At 42.2% G+C, this 24,312-nt stretch overlaps 1 protein-coding gene across 3 annotated transcripts in view; it reads left to right on the top strand.

The window, feature by feature from the left end:
* The window catches only part of esf1 (ESF1 nucleolar pre-rRNA processing protein), a 65,201-nt gene that overhangs the window by 15,783 nt on the left and 25,106 nt on the right, over positions 1 to 24,312 (top strand). For all 3 annotated transcript variants that reach the window (XM_078405654.1, XM_078405655.1, XM_078405656.1), the window contains exons 6-10: positions 971 to 1,123; positions 5,115 to 5,229; positions 6,793 to 6,955; positions 7,807 to 7,938; positions 18,280 to 18,422. In XM_078405654.1, the coding sequence (XP_078261780.1) occupies positions 971 to 1,123; positions 5,115 to 5,229; positions 6,793 to 6,955; positions 7,807 to 7,938; positions 18,280 to 18,422 (706 nt within the window). The remainder of the gene's footprint in view (positions 1 to 970; positions 1,124 to 5,114; positions 5,230 to 6,792; positions 6,956 to 7,806; positions 7,939 to 18,279; positions 18,423 to 24,312) is intronic.

The following is a 24,312-nucleotide window of genomic DNA, read 5'->3' as shown; positions in this document are numbered from 1 at the left end:
GAAACATAGAAAATAGGTGCAGGAGTAGGCCATTCGGCTCTTCGAGCCTGCACCGCCATTCAATATGATCATGGCTGATCATCCAGCTCAGTAGCCTGTACCTGCCTTCTCTCCATACCCCCTGATCCCTTTAGCAAAAAGGGCCACAACTAACTCCCTCTTAAATATAGCCAATGAACTGGCCTCAACTACCTTCTGTGGCAGTGAATTCCACAGACTCACCACTCTCTGTGTGAAGAAATGTTTTCTCATCTCGGTCCTAAAAGACTTCCCCCTTATCCTTAAGCTGTGACCCCTGGTTCTGGACTCCCCCAACATCGGGAACAATCTTCCCGCATCTAGCCTCTCCAACCCCTTAAGAATTTTATATGTTTCTATAAGATCCCCCCCTCAGTCTTCTAAATTCCAGCGAGTACAAGCCCAGTCTATCCAGTCTTTCTTCATATGAAAGTCCCGCCATCCCAGGGATCAATCTGGTGAACCTTCTCTGTACTCCCTCTAAGGCAAGAACGTCTTTCCACAGGTTAGGAGACCAAAACTGCACACAATACTCCAGGTGCGGTCTTCAGTGCTATCACATCTTTAATAACTGACTCTAGCATTTTCCCCACTAAGAGCAGAAATTGTGAGAAATGCTCAACAGGTTAGACAGTGGTTGTTAATGCATCAGGTCACGTGATTTCTGAGGGGGAATATTTTCAGTGAAATGTTACCACTTTGTCCTTGGATGTTTGCTAAGCTTCTAAATATTTCCAGCACGTGATATACCTATTTCAATGATATACCTATTTTTTAAGGTACTTCAATTTTGGCAACCTATTGAGAGAGTGAACCAAATTTAGAAATAATTAAATATCAGCACTGAAGACTTCTGTTAGACCACAATAGAATTCAGAATGATCAATGATTTAGAAGTGATTACTAGATGAATAGATATTATTTACATTAACCACTTGTACTTCCTTCATAGAATTATCCGGGAAAAAGTGCGGGAGTACCAGTTCAAACGGCTGCAGTACTACTACGCAGTGGTGGAATGCGATTCTCCTGAAACGGCCAATAAGCTCTATGAGGAATGTGATGGGATGGAGTATGAAAGCAGCAGTTCCTTTCTGGATCTCAGGTTCAGTAAAGATGTTGAATTTCCATTTCTTTGGTCTGCTAAAGCAAGGCATAATTGTACAAGTGAAGATAGACACAAAAAGCTGGAGTAACTCAGCGGGGCAGACAGCATCTCTGGAGAGAAGGAATGGGTGACGTTTCGGGTCGAGGCCCGTCCTCAGACTGGTTTGGGATATTCCAAACATGGTCTTATCCCTAACCAGTCTGAAGAAGGATCACCCATTCCTTCTCTCCAGATACGATGCTGAGTTACTCCAGCTTTTTGTGTCTATATTCGGTTTAAACCAGCATCTGCAGTTCCTTCCTACTACACATTGTACAATCGAATCACTTTCCATTTGCCAGCAAACTCTCATTCTCTTTGGTACATAAATATGTTGAGGCTGTGTGTCGGAAGGGACTGCAGATGCCAATTTACCCCGAAGACAGACACAAAATGCTGGAGTAAATCAGCGGAACAGGCAGCATCTCTGGATAGAAGGAATGGGTGACGTTTCGGGCCGAGACCCTTCTTCAGAAGATGCTGAGTTACTCCAGTATTTTGTGTCTATTAATATGTTGAGGCTGTTCCATTTTAAAATTTCAGACCATTTGTCAACAACCAGACGCCCAAGTGGGACTGCGTCAACATTTCCAATGCAGTCTGGTTAGCACGCAACAAAAGCTTTTCACTGTACCTTGGTGTACATGACAATAAACTAAACTGAGTTTGCAGTGAGAACATCTTCTCTCCCTGTGTTTATTCACAAAATGCTGGAGTAACTCAGCAGGTCGGGCAGCATCTCGGGAGAGAAGGAATGGGTGACATTTCGGGTTGAGACCCTTCTTCAGTCTGAAACGTCACCCATTCCTTCTCTCCCGAGATGCTGCCTGACCTGCTGAGTTACTCCAGCATTTTGTGAATAAATACCTTCGATTTGTACCAGCATCAGCAGTTCTTTTCTTATATTTCTCTCCCTGTGTGATAGATAGCCTGGCCAAGTTGAGTTCTGATCATGTTAGAACGAGAAGACCTAAAAATAACTAGGAATTTACTTGGCAGCATTCAGCCTAATCCCTCTAACCTGAAGCAAGTGTCAATTCTCTGGTGATATTACAATAGACAATAGACAATAGACAATAGGTGCAGGAGTAGGCCATTCAGCCCTTCGAGCCAGCACCGCCATTCAATGCGATCATGGCTGATCACTATCAATCAGTACCCCGTTCCTGCCTTCTCCCCATACCCCCTCACTCCGCTATCCTTAAGAGCTCTATCCAGCTCTCTCTTGAAAGCATCCAACGAACTGGCCTCCACTGCCTTCTGAGGCAGAGAATTCCACACCTTCACCACCCTCTGACTGAAAAAGTTCTTCCTCATCTCCGTTCTAAATGGCCTACCCCTTATTCTCAAACTGTGGCCCCTTGTTCTGGACTCCCCCAACATTGGGAACATGTTATCTGCCTCTAATGTGTCCAATCCCCTAATTATCTTATATGTTTCAATATTGTGAAGATTTTTGCAACTCGTTTGGGTCATGACCTCCAACTCGGCTACAAACCCATTATAAAGAGCTAATCATACTCTGTGAAGAAATTCACATTAATTCCACATTTGGTTTGCGCTTTACTGAGTGCACTGGTCCAAAAATTGAAAAATGATTTCCTCTGACTAATGTTCTGCAATTTTGGTGTGAATGTAGACAATAGACGATAGGTGCAGGAGTAGGTCATTCGGCCCTTCGAGCCAGCACCACCATTCAATGTGATCATGGCTGATCATTCTCAATCAGTACCCCGTTCCTGCCTTCTCCCCATACCCCCTGACTCCGCTATCCTTAAGAGCTCTATCTAGCTCGCTCTTGAATGCATTCAGAGAATTGGCCTCCACTGCCTTCTGAGGCAGAGAATTCCACAGATTCACAACTCCGACTGAAAAGGTTTTTCCTCATCTCCGTTCTAAATGGCCTACCCCTTATTCTTAAACTGTGGCCCCTGATTCTGGACTCCCCCCAACATTGGGAACATGTTTCCTGCCTCTAACGTGTCCAACCCCTTAATAATCTTATACGTTTCGATAAGATCCCTCTGAAAATCTTTATAGAGTCCTGCCATCTCAGGACCTCCAGGCACACAATGTAGGGATGCATTTGACGCACAGTATTTGCTGCTGTGTACTGTTTGGGCATACTGATGGCGGTGCTGGCTCGAAGGCCCGAATGGCCTCCTCCTGCACCTATTGTCTAAAATGTGCAAATTCCACACAGACAGCAAATTCCATACAAGTCAGGATCTGGCACTGTGAGGCAGAAGCTTCACCACCTGCACCACTGTGCCACCTTAATACAGTATTCCCAGGTGACAATTACTTTGAGCCTGGAAATTTCACTTGGGCCACTTGCAGTAGTTTTATTTGATGCCTATCTATTTTGTGCGAGAGCTGTTTAAAACAATGACAACTGATACTTCTCTCTGACTTGAAAGGAATTAATATTAGTGACTAATATATATCATCGAGTCATACAGCATGGAAACAGGCCCTTTGACATGCTGACAAAGATGCCCCATCTGCACTAGTCCCACCTTTTCACATCTTGGCCTATGTCCCTCTAATGGATGTCAAAGGATGTTAGGATGTTTCCACTGGTGGGAGAGTCTAGGGCTAGAGGTCACAGCCTCAGAATTAAAGGACGTTCTTTTAGGAAGGAGATGAAGAGATATTTCTTTAGTCAGAGGGTGGTGAATCTGTAGATTTCTTTGCCACAGAAGACAGTGGATGCCAAGTCAGTGGATATTTTTTAAGGCAGGGATAGATAGATTCTTGATTAGTGATGGTGTTAGAGGTTAAAGGGAGAAGGCAGGAGAATGGGGTGAGGAGGGAGAGATAGATCAGCCCTGATTGAATGGCGTAGTAGACTTGATGGCCGAATGGTCTAATTCTACTCCTGTCCAAATGTCTTAAATGTTGTAGTCCCTGCCTCAACTACTTCCTCTGGCAGCTTCTTCCATATACCCACCACCCTCTATGTAAAAAGTTGCCTCTCCGGTTCTTATCAAGTTGTTCCCCTCTTACCTTAAACCTATGTTCCTGCTTTAGTTTGACTTCCCAGAATGTAACACCTTGCACCAATCTGCATTAAACTCCATTTGCCATTACTCTGCCCATTTGCCCATGTTCCCTGGTTTTTGATTCCTCTTCTCTAGATAAAAGACTGCATTCACTCTATCTGTTCCCCCCCCATGATGTTTTGATTCTTAAGATCCCCCCTCAGTCCCCTCCACTCCAAGTCCTAGCCTGTCCCTCTCCCAATAGCTCAACCCCTCGAGTCTTGGCAAAGTCCTCCTAAATCTTCTCCGCACTATTTCTGGCCTGATGACATCCTTCCTATAGCAGGTAGACACGAAATGCTGGAGTAACCCAGCGGGTCAGGCAGCATCTCTGGAGAGAAGGAATGGGTGACGTTTCGGGTTGAGATGGCCAAACTCAACACAAGACTCCGAATGCGACCTCACCAACATATTGTACAACTGTAACTTAACATCCCACCTTCTCTGCTCAATACTCTGACTTTTGAAAGACAACATACCAAAAGCCTTCTTGACCACCCTTTCTACTGTGACGCCACTTTCAGGAAACAATGTACCTGCACCTCTGGACCCCTCTGCTGTACAACGCTCCCCATGGCCCAAGCATTTACTGAAGATCCTCCCTTGCTTTGACTTCCCAAAATGTAACACCTTGCACCTATCTGTATTAAACTCCATTTGCCATTCCTCTGCCCACTGCCCCAGCTGATCAAGCTGTATTTTGTAGTTACTGTATTAATATCTCTGCTTTTTTTAGTTTCGCAACTTACCAACTGTCCTAAAGTATGTTCATTTAGTTCAGGTAGTTTTTGAATATTTTCATTTGGCGGCTGAATTCGATTATATATGCAGTTATTAGAGTTAATAAGGAATTGAAGAAATACATGTCTTGAATAGTGCTTGTTTGGGTTTGTATTGTAATTCAGGTTTATACCAGACGAATTAACATTTGAAGAAGAGTCAAAGGATGTTGCCGCAGATGTGGATTTGGCTGCATACAAACCAAAATATTTCACTTCAGCAGCACTCAGTTCATCAAAGGTAATTAAAAGCATTTGCCTGTAATTTTCTAACCAACACGAATCACGTATGAATAACAAATCATCCATTTCACAAACTGAACTTGGAATTTCTAAAGAGCAAATTAGATTGGTTTCAACTAAAGATGTGAATGTGGTAACAGTTAAAACTAGGTGCAATTTGTGCCTTTTGTGGTCCTGCCTGCATCTATTTAAACACGTTTTTAGAAAAGCCATCTTGCATCAGCAAAATTACGTAATGTGGTCCAGATGAAAAATGAGGCAGAGCGAGACAGATTTCATTCTATCTTTTTGATATGCCAAGAAATTTCTTTCTGAAGAAATGTGAGGAAGTGGAGTTGATGGTAATGCCTTAACTTATGTTCCAGATTTTTAAATGTGGATATTCTGGATCAGAGTTCAAATTTTTGCACAATCATTTAACTGCTTCATTTATGTGCTAGCTATAAATTTGTCTGCCTGGAATGGAGATTCACAGCAGAGTACTGAATCCAACCAATGTTTTCAGGGTGGCACAGTGGCGCAGCAGTAGAATTGCTGCCTTGCAGCACCAGGGACACGGGTTTGAACCCGACTACGGGTGCTGCCTGTACGGAGTTTGCACGTTCTGCCTGTGACCACGCGGGTTTTCTCCGGGTGCTCCGGTTACCTCCCACATTCCAAAGACGTACAAGCTTGTAGGTGAATTGACATCGTTAAGTTGTAAAATTGACTTTAGTGTCTATTTTAGTATCATCCTTCTGAAATCGTCTTGTCAATGTAGCAAGATGCTCATGGGTGATCGCTGGTGGGCCCGGAGTCGGTGGGCCGAAGGGCCTGTTTCCGCGCTGTATCTCTAAAGTCTAAAAGTCATCCGTCATGGGATGCATGAAGGAAATAATCGCTGGAGCGGCTGGCATTTCATCTCCCACATTTTCTTTGGACAAAAATTACTGGAAAGACTTGTCTGGTCTGTGAAGAATTAATGGTTATAATAGTAATATGCCTGGACAGTTGGAGATCAAGAAAGAGTTGGTGTTGTGGATCTTGAACAGCATTACGATGGACTAATCCCCAGGGCCTGATGGGATCTATCCCCGGTTATTAAGAAAGGAGATTGCATGGGCCTTGACGAAGATCTAATGAAGTCCCTCACGGTAGGCTGGTCCATAAGATGAGGATGCATGGGATTCAAGGTGACTTTGTCATTTGGATTCAGAACCGGTTTGAAGAGAGAGGGTTGTGGTGGAAGGGTGCTATTCTAGCCAGGGAGTATTCTGTGACCATTGGAGTCAGTCTACCCCACGGCAGAAGAGGGAGGAGTTGTAGTTTGATAGCCACAGAGAAGAAGGATCTCCTGTGGCATTCTGTACTACATCTTGGTGGAATCCAGTCTGTTGCTGAAGGTACTCCTTAGGTTGACCAGTGTGTCATGGAGGGGGTGAGCTGTATTGTCCATATCAGTGACTTGGATGGAAATATATGAGTGTAATATCTATATTGAATTCTTTATATAATAATTAATATTTTGTGACATTACATGCAGCATACTTTGGCTCATTTGCAATATCTTTATATATTTTAGGCAGAACTAACATGGGATGAGACAGACCATGAGCGTGTTGCTACATTGACAAGACGATTTCAGAAGGATGAGATTAAGGAGATGGACTTCAATGCCTACTTGGCTTCTTCAAGTGAGGAAGATGATGAAGCAGACATAGTGGAGGAAGAGGAGTCACAACAAGGTAAAGAAATTTCCCCATTTCCCCCCCAACTGTGCCCCAACTGGATGCATTCCCATTTCCCCTACAATACCATCCCCCATTCCCCCCCTACTTTCCACTGAATCCCTTCATCTGGCTTCACATTTCACACTTCTCTCCTTATCTTACAACGGTTTGTCTTTCAATCTCTGGCCTTTGTCAAACCATCTGCCAAATAAACCCCCAGCTCCCTCACCTCGTTCACCTATCACCTTCCTTGCTCTGTCGTGTCCCCTGCTCTCTTTCAGCTTTCTCACACTGCATCTGTCTCAGGAAGGTTTCCGACCCGAAACGTCACCTTTCCATGATCCCCAGAGAAGCTGCCTAACCCGCTGAGTTATTCCAGCAGTTTGCATCTTTCTTTGTCATCCAGCATTTGCAGTTCCTTGTATCTAGGTTTACGGTTTTACTTTTGCTCACCTCCTTCATTTTGATCCACGGTATATTTTGTGTATTTCTTGGACTCTGGTTCTAAGAAATTGCTGGAATGAGCAAAGTGGAGGACAATTTGACAATAACTTTGAGTAATTGTGTTTGAACCTGGATGGTGGTTGTTAAAATTTGCAGGAAAGCAGGATGCAGTAACTCGCATCTTGAAGTTGTAATGATATGCATTTTATTTCCAATAGCTATTTCAAATGTATTCCTGGAGTTCAAACATTTGTCATTATTGTTATGTGGAACACTTGATACTTGATGGAACTGCATTCAATTGTGGTTGCAATGTTGTGAGATAGTTTCTCTGCAAATAACCCTTCGCCGTGATCAATTTGCAAATTGGTTATGTACGTACATTAAGGAAATTGAGTTTAAAGTATTTTTCTAATCCACAGATGACGTTATAGCAGCAGTTAACACGAAAAAGGATGATGAACAGATTTCAAAATATAGAGAGCTCCTGAGAACAATACAAGGAAAGGAAGAACAAATTAAAGGCATGGAAATGGAGATCACCTGGGTTCCAGGTAAATAACACATTTAACTGATTTGTCGACAGTGATATCTAAAATGTTGAAACATGATTTGATTTAGTTTTGGCATATATGAAGTGTCTTTTTTTTGTTGTTGCAAATTTCAATTGCTCTTTTTGGCACTAGGTGTATCATGGTGTTTTAACGAAGGTGTTAACGATGCATAATTTATCAAAAGCAATGTTTCTATCTGAAGTTTTAAAGTTGGCCCAAGTTGACATTGTGCCATTCTCAAACCATTTGATGAAAGAGAAGTCATATTGTGGCCATCTTTTCTTTGGGGGATTGGAGGGTGGACACATTAATTCTGCAAACCTATCGCATAAAGATCTTGGCAAAGGATTGTTAAACAAATAAGAGTTAAGTATGGTTGTCTCCTTTTTTTATTGTGATTAATACCAACTGCGTTAACTTGATTATTGCAATTTTTTTCCACTGCAACCGATTTCACCTCCTCGTGATTTTTCACCGCTCCTGCCAACAGTATAAAACTGATGTTATTCTAGATTGGCTGACGATATATCTAGAATTCTGCAAATGTTTGTCTTTGAACATTGCAGTTGGGTCGTGTGAAAGCAGTGGAACTTTATTTCCCAACCGTATCATTTTATTTCCCAATGGGTAATGTAGGCAATGGGTTCATTTATTTGCTGTTACTGCAGGATTGCCTTGGGTGTGCAGTTGCAGCATTGTCGTGGCCACGTAATTGGGATGGTCAGTCTGAAGAAGGGTCTCAACCCGAAACGGCACCTATTCCTTTTCTCCATTGTGTGCAGTTTTGGTCTCCTAAATTTGAGGAAGGACATCCTTATTATTGAGGCAGTACAGCGTAGGTTCACGAGGTTGATCCCCTGGGATGGCGGGACTGTCATATGAGGAAAAATTGGAAAGACTGGGCTTGTATTCACTGGAATTTAGAAGGATGAGAGGGGATCTTATAGAAACGAATAAGATTATAAAAGGACTGGACAAGCTGGATGCAGGAAAAATGTTCCCAATGTCGGGGGAGTCCGGAATCAGGGGCCACACTCTAAGAATAAAGGGGAGGCCATTTAAAACTGAGATGAGAAAAAACTTTTTCACCCAGAGAGTTGTGAATTTGTGGAATTCTCTGCCACAGAAGGCAGTGGAGTCCAATTCATTGGATGAATTTAAAAGAGAGTTAGATAGAGCTCTAGGGGCTAGCGGAATCAAGGGATATGGGGAGAAGGCAGGCACGGGTTACTGATTGTGGATGATCAGCCATGATCACAATGAATGGCGGTGCTGGCTCGAAGGGCCAAATGGCCACCTGCACCTATTTTCTATGCTGCCTGACCCACTAAGTTACTCATCTTGTGCCATGGCACCTCGGAAATGTTAAATTCAGTTACTTGATTAAATCTGGAATTAGAAATCTGGTATCAATAATGGTGTTCAAGGAACTACCAGATTCCCATTTTAAAAATAAATCTCAACCTATTTCGCTAATGTATGCCAGGGCAAGTTTGCGGGTGACACTAAATTGGGTGGTATTGTAGATGGTAAAGATGGTTGTCAAAAACTGCAGCAGGATCTGGATCGGTTGGGCAGGTAGACGGAGGAAAGTTTGATGGAAATTTATCCAGAGAAATGTGAAGTTTGGCATTTTGGAAAGTCTAACATGGGCAGGACCTACACAGTGAATGATAGGGCTCTGGGGAGTGTTGTAGAGCAGATGGGTCTTGGAATACAGGTACAGTTCCTTGAAAGTGGTAATAATAATAATAATAATAATATATTCCTTTATTCGTCCCACACCGGGGAAATCTACAGTGTTACAGCAGCAAAGTGGATAGCAAGAGAGCAAGAGATCATTCATTATAAATAAAAGATACATAAATTGTCATCAGTTTTCTGTGTGTTCTTAGCTGTTATTGTTGACTCGTCTGCTGGGAGCAGTGCTGGTTGTGCAGTCTCACAGCAGCGGGAAGGAAGGACCTCCTATATCTCTCCTTCACGCACTTGGGGTGAAGGAGTCTGTCACTGAAGAATCTACTCAGTTGCACAGGTACAAGTCCTGGCAACGTTCTTGTAAATCTTCTCTGCACCCTTGCCAGCTAGACAACATCTTTCCTATAACACAGCGACCAAAACAGAACACAATCCTCTAAAGGAGGCCTCACCAAAGTCTTGTATAACTGCAACACCACATCCCAACTTTTATACTCATTACTTTGACTGATGAAAGCCAATGTGCCAAAAGCCTTTTTGACCACCCTATCTACCTACAACATGGTGGTGGCATTGGCCATTTTCTATGGAGTGGTCTGCTGGTCCAGCAGCGATGTTAACTTTGCCATCATCCTCCTCTCTCCCACCACCTGCACTGAGTCCAGGGGGCACCCCAGGACAGAGCTGGCCTTCCTGATCAGCTTGTCAAGTCTCTTCCCTTCCCCTGCTGAGATGCTGCTGCACCAGCAGACCACTCCATAGAAAATGGCCAATGCCACCACCATGTTGTAGGTAGATAGGCTTTTGGCACATTGGCTTTCATCAGTCAAAGTAATGAGTATAAAAGTTGGGATGTGGTGTTGCAGTTATACAAGACTTTGGTGAGGCCTCCTTTAGAGGATTGTGTTCTGTTTTGGTCGCTGTGTTATAGGAAAGATGTTGTCTAGCTGGCAAGGGTGCAGAGAAGATTTACAAGAACGTTGCCAGGACTTGTACCTGTGCAACTTGGTTGAGGTTGAGCAGGCCCGGCCTATATTCCTTGGAGTGCAGGAAGATGAGGGATGATCTTATAGAAGTGTACAAAATCGTGAGAGGAATAGATCGCGTAAATGCACAGAGTCTTTTGCCCAGAGTAGGGGAATCGCGAACCAGAGGACATAGAGTTAAGGTGAGGGGAAAAATATTTAATTTAAGTTAACCTGAGGGGTAACGTTTTTATGCATAGGGTGGTGGGTGTACGGAATGAGCTGCTGGAGGAGTTAGTTGAAGCAGGTACTATCGCAACGTTTAAGGAACATTTTGACAGGTACGTGGATAGGATGGGTTTAGAGGGAAATGGGCCAAATATAAGCAGGTGGGACTAGTGTAGATGGGGCATGTTTGTCGGCGTGGGCAGGTTGGGCCAAAGGGCATGTTTCCATGCTGCATGTCTCTGAGTACATCTGCTTTCTTGGCCTCATCTGGGCTACATTTGTCTCCAGATGCACTATAACTTTAAATGAGGCATTCTTGAAAACCTGTCGTATAAAAACCATTGTGCACTGTGGTTTGTTGTGCAATGGTCTGTGTCTTGTGAATTAACCAAGAAAAGATACACTTGTGCGGCTTTTCTTGCATGTTGGTATTTTCTGTTGCTGAACCTATCCAATTGTAAAGCTTGGTTCAGAGAATCAAACTGGTGTATTTGACCTGCTGGATAAAGCAGTCTTCTGGTACCTTGTACGAATGGCTGTGAGCTGGAGAATGAGCACGTTGGTTATTTGGTTTGGAATAAGGAACATCTCACAACTCAGGCCAATCCTCCTCCTTCCTAACATGTTTAAAATGCGTCCCTGCTGATTATTCTCTTCTACAATTCAGAATATTGTCGAGTAGCAGTAAAAATACAGTGGACACAAGCAATGGCAGGGGCTGCTTCGCAAATAAAACCACAAAGTGCTGGAGTAATTCAGTGGGTCAGGCACCATTTTTGGAAGACTGATGAATGGGTGACATTTTGGGTTGGGACCCTTGAGATTTTGTTACAGTGCTGCTTGGTATAGCAAACTCATCATGTTTTAAGAGTTTTTAACAAGAGGGTTGGGTGGAAGTGAGTAAGTTTGAAGGGTTTGTGTACTCCAAATTATTTCTTATAATTTAAACAAAGTCATCAGTACTTGGGGAGGGGTAAAAGTTCCTTATAAAATTGCAAATTGCAATTAGTAAAAGCTGGATAGAATAACCTATTGTATTCCTTTGCGCTAAATTGTTGATGAGAATTAACATTTGTGGTTTTGAGGAATGTTTTTTATTAAATTGTTTAAATCTAAGTTAAAGAAAATCTTCATTTATTGGATCATATCGGATTATAAACATTTCTTTTTATAATTGCCAAGTTACAGGAAATTCTAAAGTAAACCATTCTGCAGAAAGTGATGACTGATAAAAGATCTGAAGACAAAAGGCCTAAAGAATGTCTTTGTTGTGGGCTTCTCTTTTGCTATGTGCATTAAATCCAATGCATCTTATGATCTTTAAATTTATACACATGGTAAATATCAAGGGAAATAAAATGAGAGCTTGTGCAGCTTACCAAACTTGAAAAAGAACAGCCAATAAAGTGACAACAATGGTGAGGTCTTATATTTCAAGAATAGTCAGTTATTGGTGATTGAAATGATTTACGGCTCTTGTTGGTTTATTTTTGCCTGGGAGCAATTTTTGTGAAATTCAGCGTAATCGGCAAATGTTTGCCCACGAGCGGCTTGAGAAAAGTAGAGAGAATTTTGAAAAGCTTTTCTGCTTCAAGTATTAACTTGGTCATGCATTGGCGGATAAAAGATACAAATCTGAGAGTGTTCCACTTTGACCTTGACTGAACTTTTATCAATTGTTTTGAAATTTATTTTTGCATTAATTCTTTTCTCGGTAATTCGTATCTCGTGGAATGTTTCACCGTTTTCACTGACTCCAACAAAGCTGTGAAATGGGTTGACATACAGCAGGTTACTTGATGGATCTGCTTGTTACTCTGCGTGAATCGGACAGTTATCTTGTGCTGGACTTAGAGCCTTGAATAATTAACTCATTATCACTATTTACTAGGTCTGGAAGGGTTGAGTGAAAACTAAACTACTGAAGGAACTCAGCGGGTCCAGCAACATCTGTGAAGGGAAATGGACAGGTGACGATTTGAGTCGGGGCGTTTCTTCAGACCCAAAACCTTGTCTGTCCATTCCCTCCACAGCTGCTGCCTGACCTACTGAGTTCCTCCAGCAGTTTTTGTTTGGAGCAAGATTCCAGCATCTGAAGTCTCTTGTGTACAAACATTGGACGATTTATACTCCGCAGCCAAGCAAGCAACTGAATTCAAGTGAACAGGAGAAAATATCTCAGAAGATAGTTACATTTAAAAATAGTGTTTTTTAAAGTTTTTATTTTAGTTTTTAGAGATACAGTGCAGAAACAGGCCCTTTCGGCCCACCAGGTTCCTTCCATATTAACACTATCCTACACACACTAGGGACAATTTTAAAAAAACATTTACCAAGCCAATTAACCTACATACCTGCACGCCTTTGGAGTTTGGGAGGAAACCAAAGATCTCAGAGAAAGCCCATGCAGGTCACGGGGAGAACGTACAAACTCCGTACAGACAGCACCCGTAGTCGGGATCGAACCCGGGTCTCCGTCGCTGCATTCACGGCAAGGCAGCAACTCTACCGCTGCGCCACCGTGCCGCCTGTCGTAACTTAAAATGTGGAAGTGGCAAAATACTTTCACCTTCATGACTGCAGCAATAGTTTAGAATAATTGTCTCAAAAGTTGGAGCTTTTTACAAAACTGGAATAGTATGGACAGTTTGCAATTAAGATTATATGTTATCTCTGGGCCAAAGTCATTGTTAATTTTCTTGTCCCTTTGTTTGAAATGAATGAAAAAGGGTGTATGTATCTTAACCACCATCTTTAAAAGTACAATTCAGAATATCACTGTTTTTCAGACCACAACAAGTTACTATTGAGTAAGGGCGGCACGGTGGCGCAGCGATAGAGTTCCTGTCTCACAGCGTCAGAGACCCAGGTTCGATCCTGACTATGGGCGCTGCCTGTGCGGCGTTTGTACGTTCTCCCTGTGACCCGCGTGGGTTTTCTCCAGGCGTTCCGGCTTCCTCCTATATCCCAAAGACGTCGAAGTTTGTTGGCTTCTATAAATTGTAAATTGTCCCTAGTGTGTAGGATAGTGCTCGTGTATATGGGCGTGGATTGCTGATTGGCGCGGACTTGGTGGGCTGAAGGACCTGTTTCCACACTATATTTCTAAACTAAACTAAACAATAAAGGAATAATCTCATGTAGTATTAGGAACCATTTTTTTTGTTAAATCACAATAATGTGAAAAGAAATGAAGCAGAGGGAGTACTGAAAACTCCAGTCCACGTTTACACGTTCTCCCCGTGACCGCGTGGGTTTTCTCCGAGATCTTCGGTTTCCTCCCACACTCCAAAGACGTACAGTATGTCGGTTAATTGGCTTGGTGTATGTGTAAATTGTCCCCAGTGTGTGTAGGGTAGCATTAATGTGCGGGGATCGCTGGTCGGTGCAGACTCGGTGGGCCGAAGGGCCTGTTTCCGCGCTGTTTCTCTAAACTAAACTGAAGTAATCTGTGGCTCGGAGTGCTTGCTAAATTTTTAATTTCTCTCTGCCAATGTTTGGCATCTAAAGCCCCCTTCACCATGCATTCTCATGTGTCCATTTATAACTTCTAAAGTTTTGTTTGAATTGGGCGGCACGGTAGCGCAGCGGTAGAGTTGCTGCTTTACAGCGAATGCAGCGCCGGAGACTCAGGTTCGATCCTGACTACGGGTGCTGCACTGTAAGGAGTTTGTACGTTCTCCCCGTGACCTGCGTGGGTTTTCTCCGAGATCTTCGGTTTCCTCCCACATTCCAAAGACGTACAGGTATGTAGGTTAATTGGCTGGGTAAATGTAAAAATTGTCCCTAGTGGGTGTAGGATAGTGTTAATGTGCGGGGATCACTGGGCGGCACGGACTTGGAGGGCCGAAAAGGCCTGTTTCCGGCTGTATATATATGATGATATGATATGATAAATGAATAATGACAGATGTTAAATCTAAAATGCCACATGTTTTTACAGCTAGTGGATTGCCGACAAGGCCTTCTTTTTATCTTAGTTCATGGCAGGGCCAAATAAAATGAATGGATTTACAGAGGATTCATGCCTTGATTCTCAGTAATCAAATCATGTTGGGCGATGAAGTTCTATCCTATTTTTGGAGCCGTCAGTTGAAATATTTGTCCCAACGCAGAAATATCAAAGAATAATCTCAAAATTTGCACTGGGAGTTTCTAGAAATCATCTTTTGGTTGTACGTACTATCATTTTCTAGATTTAATCTTTATCTCTGTGAAGGTGTTCTTGATTCTCTGATCGGGTTCAATGACTCGAGTAGTAAATTGCCTCGGGATCTCTGTTACAAGTCATAATTAAAATTGCCTTTGCTCTTTTCTTTCATGGGGAAATTGGATATCACCAGCAATGCCTGCATTCATGAGCCTTTGCGTGAGGTTCTGCTTTTTTTCCGTAACTGTTATGCTTTAATGTATTTTGTCGTAGTGTTTGATACAGCTTGAATGGTGTGCTGCATCAAGCGTAATTAGTGTTCCAAGAGTAAATAGTGTCAGCTGCACTGCTGTGAAATTGTGTCAGATTTTCTTCCATGAAGGAAATTAATAAACCTGATGGACTTTTGTGCATGTCTACTACTTAGTCATGTTGAGTGTTAAGAGTTTTGTAATCCAGGTGTGGGTAAGAAACTGAATTTAAGTGTTCCAGTTCTCATTTAAACTCACGAATACAGATCATCTGATTAGTTTGGAGATACAGTTTTAGTTTAGAGATACATCCCGGAAACAGGCCCTTTCGGCCCACCGGGTCCGCGCCGACCAGCGATCCCCGCACATTAACACACTATCCTGTACCCACAAGGGACAATTTTTACATTTACCCAGCCAATTAACCTACATACCTGTACGCCTTTGGAGTGTGGGAGGAAACCCAAGATCTTGGAGAAAACCCACGGGGGGAACGTACAATCTCCGTACAGACAGCATCCGTAGTCAGGATCGAACCAGGGTCTCCGGCGCTGCATTCGCTGTAACTCTACTGCTGCGCCACCGTGCCGCCCATGAAGGGTCTCAACCAGAAACGTCACCCATACCTTCTCTCCAGAGATGCTGCCTGTCCTGCTGAGTTACTCCAGAAATTTGGGTCTATCTTCATTTTTAGTCCAGGTAATTAGATTTATTGATGCAGTCACAGAACCATCAAGTAAAACATTCCCATTGCAAATAATTGACTCTTTCATGTATGACCAAAATGAGGAGCTTTGGAAAGTGCCAGGTTTTAACTTTGCATTACAGAAGTTCATTACGAGTTTTCATTTATTAATTATGCCATCAGTTCTTGGTCATTAATTTATTGCATCGTATGGGAGGCGCATTCCCAATCTCGTTGTACCCCTGTACAATGACAATAAAGATGCATTGTATTGTATTGTAAATAAACACTGTTTAATGGATGATAAGATGACTAGGCTCAACGCAAAACCTTGTTTAAAAAAAAATACTACTTCTAGATATCATACTGCAAATTAACTACTTTTTGAAATGAAATACTTGCTGCAGCTTAAACGCAAAAGCACACAGATAAACATATAATAATCAAAATTACAATACATTCTCGCTAACCGTAGTAGTGCAAAAACCCACAACCATTTTGCAACTTAAGACACTGTCCACAGACGATCACAGTTGCTGAGGTTGGTTGCTGTGTAGAGTTCAAGGGCCTGATGGTAGCTGAGACAAAGCTGTTCTTGATTATTTATTGTCAAATCAACAATACAGATCAAGCTTCTGTGATTTGTGAAACACACCTACAGAACGGCAGGTCAGAGCTATTGAGCCCTAAATTCTAGGTAGGTTGGCAGTGAATAGCATGTCACATAGTTTTGTTGTTCTCGGGCTTCCGTTTGCCAAGGTAAAGCTGTGCCTAGTGGAACTTTTGGGTCCAAAAATTAATTCGTGAAGTGGCATTATTGTTCAGAGAGATGGTCATAAAAGAATGATATATTTTTTTCCAAATAATGGGATTAGATTCAAAGGCCAATCTGAGAAGGGCCACAAATCTTTTTTTCGCCCATATTATAACTAGTTTTTGGCAGCTGGCTGCTCCTGTAAAAAGAGGAGGGATGTAGACTTGCATTTACATTGTGTTTTCGAATCGACAGGTTGTGCCAAAATGCTTTGAAGTGTGGTCATTGTTTTCCAATAGTAAATGCTGCAATAATTTTGACAGGGCTAGGTTCCACAGGTTGTGACGTGACGATAATCAACAGTTAAATGTAGGACGCTTTGGCATCACAGTAGCATAGTAGCGCACTGGTAGAGTTGCTGCCTTACAGCGCCAGAGACCCATGGTTCGATTCTGACTACGGTTGCTGTCCGTATGGAGTTTGTACGTTCTCCCCGTGACCACGTGGGTTTTCTCTGGTTTCCTCCCATATTCACAGACGCGCAGGCGTGCAGGTTAATTGGTTTCTGTAAATTGTCCTTGGTGTGTAGGATAGAACTAGTGTATGGGTGGGAAGGAAAGGCTGGTTTACACCAAAGATAGACACAAAATACTGGAGTAGCTCAGCGGGACAGGCCGCATCTCTGGATAGAAGGAATGGGTGACTTTTCGGGTCGAGACTCTTCTTCAGTCTGAAGAAGGATCTCGACCCGAAACGTCACCCATTCCTTCTATCCAGAGATACCGCCTGTCCTGCTGAGCTACTCCAGCATTTTGTGTCTATCACTAATGTATGGGTGATTGTCGGTCAGCACAGACTCGGCGGCTGAAGGACCTGTTTCTGAAATGAACTAAAAAACAGGTCAATAATTCAATGGTAGTTTATTGTCGCGCATGCCAAGGTACAGTGAAATTCCTTTTTTTTGCGTACAGTTCAGCAAAAATCTCTCTACACGTGGATACGATCATACTCGAGTCCAAGAGTGTGGGAATAGTAGATTACACTGAGGCAGCGTACAAGAGTCACCCTGGCACCGTTTTGAATGATTCAGTTCCAAAGTTGTTATAAATGTAGTCTTAACCTTGAGTTGTTACGATAACAAATGCTGTAACCAGTTTTGGTAAAGTTAGCTTCCACAAATTGTGACATGATGACCAACAGTTAATTACAGGACGCCTGGGCATCAGACCCCAGCTTTTCTTCACATCGTGCCACATAATTGCTGCCGTATCAAAGAGCAGTGAGACCAGGACTGCACTCGAGAGAGAGAGAGACGGCCCTTTATTTTTATTCTCAAGTCCCTAGCGTGGCTGAAACCCACAACCTTTTGATTAGGCTGAGGTGCTGTTAAAGTATGCCAGAACTGTGTGATTATTTGATTGGTGTGTAGGTTATCTCGTTCACAACTGACTCGTTTGTTTTTCCTACCTGTGCAATGTCCTCAAAGGTCGATGTTTTTGGTACCATGATTTAAAGAAATTTGAATTTTTAAATCAGGGCCATCTTTATCCAACTGAGCATTTGTATGGTGTGTGCATGTAGGTGTAAAAAGTAATTCCATCTGATTTCAGGTCTTAAAGAAACAACAGAAGCGATGGTAAAGAAGAAATTGGAGAATCAAAACAGTTTGACACCTTGGGAACAATACCTAGAGAAGAGAAAGGAAAAGAAACGGGAAAAGAGAATCCAAAAGAACAAAATTGAAGCTCAAGAGGTATATGTTTTGAAAGCCTATATTAATTTTATTCCACGTAGCAATAATTTATAAAGAGATAATAAATTTCTGGCGATTTAATATGTGCCCATTGCCAATATTGTTGTGAGAACTAATCTTCTTTTAAATTATCCGTGTTTAATTCCGAAATCTGGTGTAATATTGCGGCATGTTTAAAGCAGAGATTGACAGATTCGTGAATAGTAGGGGGGGGGGTTGAGAGTTATGGGGGAAGACAGGGGGAATGGGGTAAAGAGGGAAAGAGATCAGCCATGATTTGAATGGTGGAATAGACTCGATGGGCCTGAATGGCCTAATTTTGCACCTATGACTTATAGCACATAGCCGGTCCCAGAATTTTTTTTTATTGTGTTCAAATAATCTCTTCCATTTTACAACATGACTGACAATGAAGACTTCACACGGTTCTAAAATCAGCATTCTGTACATTTCCAACCCTCTTGTGGCTGCCAGGATAAATAAGACGTAGTCTTCTGTGATTAATGCAAAATAAGCATAGCTTTGATCCACCCAGAAAGTTAGAAAATAATTTTGATGGACGAAGAACGTGTTCGCATAGTTAACCATTTGGATGTTTAAAAAAGCAGACAATGCAATAGTGCCTGGTAGAAAGAAGGCACTGCAGATGCTGGTTTACAAAAAATATATAAAGTGCTGGAGTAACTCAGTGGGTCAGGCTGACCTGCTGAGTTACTTCAGCACTTTGTGCCCAGAGCTTGTTTGATTTGTGTTTCCAATCATAGTTTTTGGTGGGATTTTTCCAGTTAACTGGATGGTATGAAAATGCACACCTCCAGATTCAGGAACTGTTTCTTCCCAGCTGTTATCAGACAACTGAACCTGCCTGATCTCCCGGTTGCTAAACACTTTAATTCTCCTTCCCATTCCCACACTGACCTTTCTGTCCTCGGTCTCCATTGTCAGAGTGAGGTTAAACGCAAATTGGAGGAACAGCATTTCATGTTTCGCTTGGGCAGCTTACAACCCAGTGGTATGGGTATTGATTTCTCTAACTTCAAGTAACCCCTGAATTCCCTCTCTCTCCATCCCTCCCCCACCCAAGTCGCACCAGCTTCTCGATCTCACCCAACTAACAGCTAACAACAGCTAACATTACTTTTTTGCTTATATTTCATTCGTTCTATATTCGTTGTCAAAGCAGCCACAGCCAGACATAAAAACAGCTTTTTTTCACAAGTAGTAGTTCTACTCAATAACCAAAGTCTGTAGTCTCTTTTTTTGCTCTGGTTTATTTTCACCCACATGTTTAGACCGTAATGTTGTATCCTTATTGTTTTGATGTGGTTATGCTTTATTAATTGTTAATTGTATGTTTGTGTTGTTTTTTGTGAGCGGTGCACCAAAGCACATTCCTTGTATATGCATATACTTGGCCAATTCATTCATTCATATCTCTCTACACCATCGTGTATATATCTCGTTTCCCTTTCCCGTGACTTTCATTCTGAAGAAGGGTCTCAACCCGAAAAGCCACCCTTATCACTGTGAATGGCTCGATTGTAATCATATATTGTCTTTCCGCTTTTCACTCTACCTCGGTACACGTGACAATAAACTAAAAGTGAATTGGATTATAACTTTCAAAGTCATGCAATAATACCAAAGAGATTTGGAAGCAAAATTCAAACCATCCAAATGGTTGAAATGACCAAAATAATGAAGTAATTAACCTTTGGTTTTCTATATTTCTGTGCTTGGCGATGCCCTTCTTGTAGTTTTTGTGGATGGTTTATTGATTTGATTTGATTTAGAGATACAGCGCGGAAACAGGCCCTTCGGCCCACCGAGTCCGCGCCGCCCAGCGATCCCCGCACACTAACACTATCCTACACACACTAGGGACAATTTTTACATTTACCCAGTCAATTAACCTACATACCTGTACGTCTTTGGAGTGTGGGAGGAAACCGAAGATCTCGGAGAAAACCCACGCAGGTCACGGGGAGAACGTACAAACTCCGAACAGACGGCGCCCGTAGTCAGGATCGAACCCGAGTCTCCGGCACTGCATTTGCTGTAAGGCAGCAACTCTACCGCTGCGCCACCGTGGTGGAGATGAGAAGCAGATTTGAAAGTGAGGAGACTCATGAACCACATGAAGGAGTAAAATGACCTTTTCATTAAAAAGGTGTCACAAAATGCTGGAGTAACTCAGCAGTTCAGGCAGCATCTAGGAGAGAAGGAATGGGTGACTTTTCGGGTCGAGACCCTTCTTCAGACTTTTCATTAAAAATATGAATTCCCTTAAAAAATTGTAGGAATGGGACTTGCCTGACGGGACTGCTCTATAAACTACAACTAAAACATTGGAAGAGTGTAAGCCAACATATCGGATTCCTATTGAAGTCGTAAAGTGAGAAATCCCTGAGATTCAAGCTGAATTGCACCGGTGGTTTACATTTCATGGATGTTAAAAGTAAAGTGCTGTCAGTCTGTTAAATTAATACTTTAAACATTTGAAGATAGTGTTGCAAAGGGAGGGGATGTCATTCCCAACCTGATTTCAAAGGTTTCAACTTGCAGAGTTCTGAGAAGACAGCCTGGCAATTTTGGCAAATCTTATCCATTATAAAGGATGGGGTTTTTTTAAAAATCTTGCAGATGTGTGTTTGAAATGGGCCTCTTACGAAAGGTGCTGAGGGAATTTGGTTCTTAAAAGATCAAGGCTCACAGTAAGCATCATATGCGATCCAGATGCTTTGAATAATTTTATTAAGATAGCTGCCGTAATGGGTGAGCAAGAAAAATTGATTAGCCTCCTCTACACATCAGTTTCATGCAATTAAACAGTTGTACTGCTTTAGATGTACAGATTGGTCAATTACTTGTTTTCTGTGTGAGCCTGCCACTCATTTACACCACGTTTTGTACTTTGCAATAAACTGTATCGTTAATTATGCCCATATTTACACCCCTTGCACAAATTATATAACTGGTCAGATAATATCCACACTAAGTATCTATTCCATGAACTTTAACTTATATACAAATTAATACGACTATGTCTCTTTTTATTTTAAACCTGTAGCATAGAATACACAATGGTCTTTTGCCGAGGAGCCCCTCTGTATATATATATATACAATATATATTAATGATTTGGACGAGGGAATTGAATGCAACATCTCCAAGTTTGCGGATGACACAAAGCTGGGGGGCAGTGTTAGCTGTGAGGAGGATGCTAGGAGGCTGCAACGTGACTTGGATATGCAGGCTCGAAGGGCTGAATGGCCTATTCCTGCACCTATTTTCTATGTTTCTGTATAGCTCTATCCTCTTATACATGAATTAAGCCTCCCTTGAACGTAGCGCTGTTACCTTTGATTCTTTCAAGTCCTCTGTTCCTGATTTAATGTAAACAAGCCCTCTCAATCTGTTGGACAAATGCTGGAGTGTCTCTCTTCGGTGTAAACCAGCACCTGCAGTTCCTTCCTACACCTCTCAAACTGTCATTGGCCAAATTGTATATTATTCTCTCGTGGATTAGATTCAGTCCACAATGGCCAGCATTTCTTTTAATGCACCCTGTTGATCGATTTATAATGATATCTTCTTCTCTTTCCAAAGAGTCCAGACATTTCAAAACGTTCTGATATTAGGTCCTCCGCTTAAGTCCTTCATTTACATTCATTTTGCACTTCCCTCCATATTTTTAACAACAAAGGCCAAAATTGTGCTTTATATCATATCATATCATATCATATATATACAGCCGGAAACAGGCCTTTTCGGCCCACCAAGTCCGTGCCGCCCAGTGATCCCCGTACATTAACACTATCCTACACCCACTAGGGACAATTTTTACATTTACCCAGCCAATTAACCTACATACCTGTACGTCTTTGGAGTGTGGGAGGAAACCGAAGATCTCGGAGAAAACCCACGCAGGTCACGGGGAGAACGTACAAACTCCTTACAGTGCAGCACCCGTAGTCAGGATCAAACCTGAGTCTCCGGCGCTGCATTCGCTGTAAAGCAGCAACTCTACCGCTGCGCTACCGTGCCGCATGCGAGTGACTAAAGTCCTGCGTTAAATTTAACATCTGCTTCCCATTCTATGCATTATTCCTCCAGAAATGAACCCCAATACTCAGCTTGCACACTTTATGGCCTTGTTAACTGCTGTTACTGCTTATAGTGATTTATGAATCTGCGTCTCCCAGCTCACTTTGTTCCTCAACCCTCCTTGCTTGTAAAGGAACAAGTGGTGTCTTTATTCTTCCTACCACAACAAACTGCTTCACACCATGCTGAATTCCAGAAGCCTTTGATCCAGCCATTCTGCAAACCTGTTCAAATCTTCCTATATTTTGGTTATGACCTTCATATTGGCTGCATTTCCACAACTAATTTGGAATATTAGCTGCAAATTTCTAAAATACTTCTTTTAATTTCTGATCTCAAATTAATTACGTACATAGTAAACATAGTAAACATAGTAAACTGATTACTATGGTGATACAACTCAACATTTCCATTGTGAGAATTTATTTGGATTCTGACATCTGTTTTTTGTTCTGTTGTTGTGTTTTACTGCCTCACTGCATGTGCCTTGACCTTTAAGAAGAACCTATGTGGCACCTTTATAATAATTCTTCTAAACTTCTTGATCAAAAAGATGGACAGATTTTGTTTTTTCTCACTTCCATATTTATAAGTGAAAAGATACTTGCATCCTATAATATTAATTTTCTGCTAAACTCAAATGTTGTTGAATCTTTTGATTGATTGAAAGATACAACATGGGAACAAGCTCTTTGCCTCCACAATAAGCTGGAGTAACCAGCGGGACAGGCAGCACCTCTGGAGAGAAAGAATGGGTGACGTTTCGGGTGGAGGCAAATCCATGCCCAACCAAAATGACCCGTTCATACTAGTTCTATGTTATCCCACTTTCACATCCACTCCCTACACACTAGGGATGATTATCCTACAAACCCGCACATCTTTGGGATGTGGGGGGAAAACTGGAGCACCCAGGGGAAATCCCGCAGTCACGGAGAACATGCAAACTCCACACAGACAGCACCTGAGATCAGCATCGAGCCCGGGTCTCTGACGCTGTGAAGCAGCAGCTCTACCAGATGTGCCATGGGGCCGGCCTGTATCAAGGATGCCAAACCAATGTAAATTATAATTGTATCAAATGTGGCTGTGATGTTTATAGTGGTCACAACCCAAGCAAAGAGGAAGAACATGGTGCAGAAAGGGTTCTGCTAGTCAGACAGATCCAGTGCTTCAAAACTTAAACCATGAAAGAAGGAAATTGCTTTTTTTAAGATAGCTATTAATTTTAAAGCCAAGCCTAAATACTTGGCAGAGGAGTGAGGTAAATCATAACCTTTTCTATTTTGTTACCTGCACGATTGAAAAGGATCTCCACATTTTATGGTCGATCAGAATGCTACAGATCATATCCTTCTCTGCTGTCTCCCCAGCCCTTTGCAGCACTGTTAGTGTGCTCACCTCTACATGCTAATCTGTTTCACTCCATGACATTTACTGGTGCTCAAGATAATTCTATTATCTGGCTGTCATCTGTCCATCTATGAAAGTTGTACATCTTTGCATTTGAGGGCTCTTGGTATTGGTTTACTTGAGAGATAATGAAACATAGAAACATAGAAAATAGGTGCAGGTGGAGGCTATTTGGCCCTTCGAGCCAGCACCGCCATTCATTGTGATCATGGCTGATCATCCACAATCAGTAACCCGTGCCTGCCTTCTCCCCATATCCCTTGATTCCACTAGCCCCTAGAGTTCCATCTAACTCTCTTTTAAATTCATCCAGTGAATTCCACAAATTCACTACTCTCCAGGTGAAAAAGTTTGTTCCCGTCTCAGTTTT

Source organism: Rhinoraja longicauda, chromosome 9, assembly GCF_053455715.1.
Source record: "Rhinoraja longicauda isolate Sanriku21f chromosome 9, sRhiLon1.1, whole genome shotgun sequence".
NCBI classification, from domain to species: Eukaryota; Metazoa; Chordata; class Chondrichthyes; order Rajiformes; family Arhynchobatidae; genus Rhinoraja; species Rhinoraja longicauda.
Note: the sequence above shows the minus strand (reverse complement) of the source record. Positions and strands in the feature narration are given on the sequence as shown.